Below are 3,163 nucleotides of genomic sequence, written 5' to 3'. Positions count from 1 at the left end.
ACACACACACACACACACACACACACACACACATATATATATATATATATAATTTATTCTACTGCTTTATTAACATTCCTGTATATAATTTTGACTTTTTAGCTGTTAATTTACAACCTATTAATCTTATGCTTAAGTGTTTTTTAGGATGTTCGCATATGAGAAGGTGTTTGTTCAGGGGTAGTTTACTAAGTTTTGCTACCTTCATGATTATGTGTTACTTTTTATAGGACTTCTGCATCATATTGACTCTCCCTTTTCTTTTTCAGGATGGATTTAAACTTAAAGTGAAAGAATATATTCAACAACATGCCAAGAGATGAAAAGATCAGTTGAAGATTTAAGTGTTTTTCAAATTTCTTTGTGTGCACTTCATATTTGAACTTGGCTGGCTTGAAAATAATGTACGTGTATTCTCACTTCTGAAAAGGCAGTGAAATGGTTCTAATGCTGGTATATCTTAAATCCAAAAATCAAGAAAGGAAGATATGGTTGTTGTCAGCCATCCGTAAGTGAACTGTATTCAAACTGACTGTCAGTTGTCTCAATGTGAACACAGTTCAGGTATCTCAACTGTTCTGACATTCATGTACAGTGCAAAGGAAAATAAGATCTAAAATATCTTTATGTCGTTTTGATTCATTGTGTTAGAAGCTAGTTTTTGTTATCTAATGTTCATACAACATTGAAACATTTTCCTTATCATCTACTTTCACTGACAAAATTTTAACATCCAATCAGGATTTCATACACCACAGTGACACCTTCCTTAAACACACCATGACAACATTATTTTCAGAAAAACAATAATATTTTAGCTAGTGCACCACAATAACTTCCTCCTCCAGACATTGTGTAATACTTCAGCTAGTGCACCACAGGAACCTCCTTCTCTAAATATTGTGTAATACTTCAGCTAGTGCACCACAGGAACCTCCTTCTCCTCCAGACATTGTGTAATAGTTCAGCTAGTGCACCACAGGAACCTCTTCCTCTGAATATTGTGTAATAGTTCAGCTAGTGCACCACAGGAACCTCTTCCTCTAAATATTGTGTGATACTTCAGCTAGTTTTCCACAATAACCTTCTCCCCCTCCAGACATTGTGTGATACTTCAGCTGGTGCACCACAATAACCTCCTTCGTCAGATATTGTGTAATACTTCAGCTAGTGCACCACAGGAACCTCCTTTTCTAAATATTGTGTGATACTTCAGCTAGTGCACCACAGGAACCTCCTTCTCTAAATATTGTGATACTTCAGCTAGTGCACCACAGGAATCTCCTCCTCCAGGCATTGTTTGATACTTCAGCTAGTGCACCACAGGAACCTCCTTCTCTAAATATTGTGTGATACTTCAGCTAGTGCACCACAGGAATCTCCTTTTCCAGACATTGTTTGATACTTCAGCTAGTGCACCACAGGAACCTCCTTCTCTAGATATTGTGTAATACTTCAACTAGTGCATCACAATAACTTTTTTCTCCAGACATTGTGTAATACTTCAGCTAGTGCACCACAATAACCTCCTCCTCCAGGCATTGTTTGATACTTCAGCTAGTGCACCACAGGAACCTCCTTCTCTAAATATTGTGTGATACTTCAGCTAGTGCACCACAGGAATCTCCTTTTCCAGACATTGTTTGATACTTCAGCTAGTGCACCACAGGAACCTCCTTCTCTAGATATTATGTAATACTTCAACTAGTGCATCACAATAACTTTTTTCTCCAGACATTGTGTAATACTTCAGCTAGTGCACCACAATAACCTCCTCCTCCAGACATTGGGTAATACTAAAGCTAGTGCACCACAGGAACCTCTTCCTCTAGATATTGTGTGATACTTCAGCTAGTGCACCACAATAACCTCCTCCTCCTCCAGACATTATGTGATACTTCAGCTAGTGCACCACAATAACCTCCTACTCCTCCAGACATTGTGTGATACTTCAGCTGGTGCACCACAATAACCTCCTCCGCCTTCAGATATTGTGTAATACTTCAGCTAGTGCACCACAGGAACCTCCTTTTCTAAATATTGTGATACTTCAGCTAGTGCACCACAGGAATCTCCTCCTCCAGACATTGTTTGATACTTCAGCTAGTGCACCACAGGAACCTCTTCCCCCAAGCAATGTTTAATACTTCAGCTAGTGCACTGCAGGAACCTCCACATCTAGACATTGTGTAATACTTCAGCTTTTGCACTACAGAGTCAGGTTTTTATGTATGTGTGGGCCAGATTCCTTAGAGTAGGTGTCTGTGACTTGTTGGCAATAAATTTTAACAATAAACAAACAGCACATATTCCACTTCTTTTAAAGTAATGTATTAAAACAAGTCAAACATATGTATAAAAATTTTTTATTACACTGTTGGTTATCACAGTTGTATCCAGAACTGTAAATAATTGTCTCTTTTTCATCAAAATCCATACAGGCTGGTTCAGTTACTTTAGAACACAATTTGACAAGATGAATTATTCTTCTCTGCTCTGTTATTACTATACAGTCAGTGATGATTTCACTTTAAAATTGCCACTATATGCCCTTTTTTGGCTAAACTAACAATCAAACAGTCTAAATCTCTCTATCTAACTAACTGTATATTGTCTCAAACTACATTTTGTATGAATATTTATAGACTGACAGAGGCCTAGAATGTTCCACATACTACGCGATCTTGTGATGCAATAATAGTAAATTGAAATGAGAAACTTAGAAGTTTTTAATAACATGATGCAATAATACAGTAAGCACCAATTCACAACAATTGAACTACACAATGTATTATTCATACACAGTCACATAAACTATGATAAACTATCGCTTCTAAAAATAATAACATTCACTCTGTACTTAAACTATCTAAATCATAACTTTCTCATTAACTTAAACAGTCATGTATATCTAACATACAAAAATGTCTTCTTTTTGTTTTCCAGATATTCCTTAATACTTTAGCTGATGCACCACAGGAATCTTCTTCTCCAGGTATAGTTCAATACTTCTGCTAGTGTGCAACAGGAAACTTCCTCCTCCAAAAATGATTTAAGCCTATGATCACTGAAGTGTCAAAGTGCACATGTCATGATTTTTTACATAGTTACATTCAAAACTTAATTGAACAAATTTATTAACAATTTATGGCAATAAACTTGG

The 3,163-nt window shown here is 36.5% G+C and overlaps 1 protein-coding gene across 2 annotated transcripts in view; it reads left to right on the top strand.

Moving 5' to 3' along the window:
- LOC106464853 (NEDD8-conjugating enzyme UBE2F-like) overlaps positions 1-627 on the top strand; it is a 10,616-nt gene extending 9,989 nt beyond the window's left edge. For both annotated transcript variants that reach the window (XM_013925010.2, XM_022392650.1), the window contains exon 7: positions 270-627. In XM_013925010.2, coding sequence (XP_013780464.1) covers positions 270-323 — 54 coding nt within the window. In that variant the 3' untranslated portion in view covers positions 324-627. The remainder of the gene's footprint in view (positions 1-269) is intronic.
- The last annotated feature ends 2,536 nt before the right edge of the window (positions 628-3,163 follow it).

The sequence above is a fragment of the Limulus polyphemus genome, unplaced genomic scaffold (assembly GCF_000517525.1).
Source record: "Limulus polyphemus unplaced genomic scaffold, Limulus_polyphemus-2.1.2 Scaffold1760, whole genome shotgun sequence".
In the NCBI taxonomy this organism is placed as follows: Eukaryota; Metazoa; Arthropoda; class Merostomata; order Xiphosura; family Limulidae; genus Limulus; species Limulus polyphemus.
This window is presented reverse-complemented; position numbering and strand designations above follow the sequence as displayed.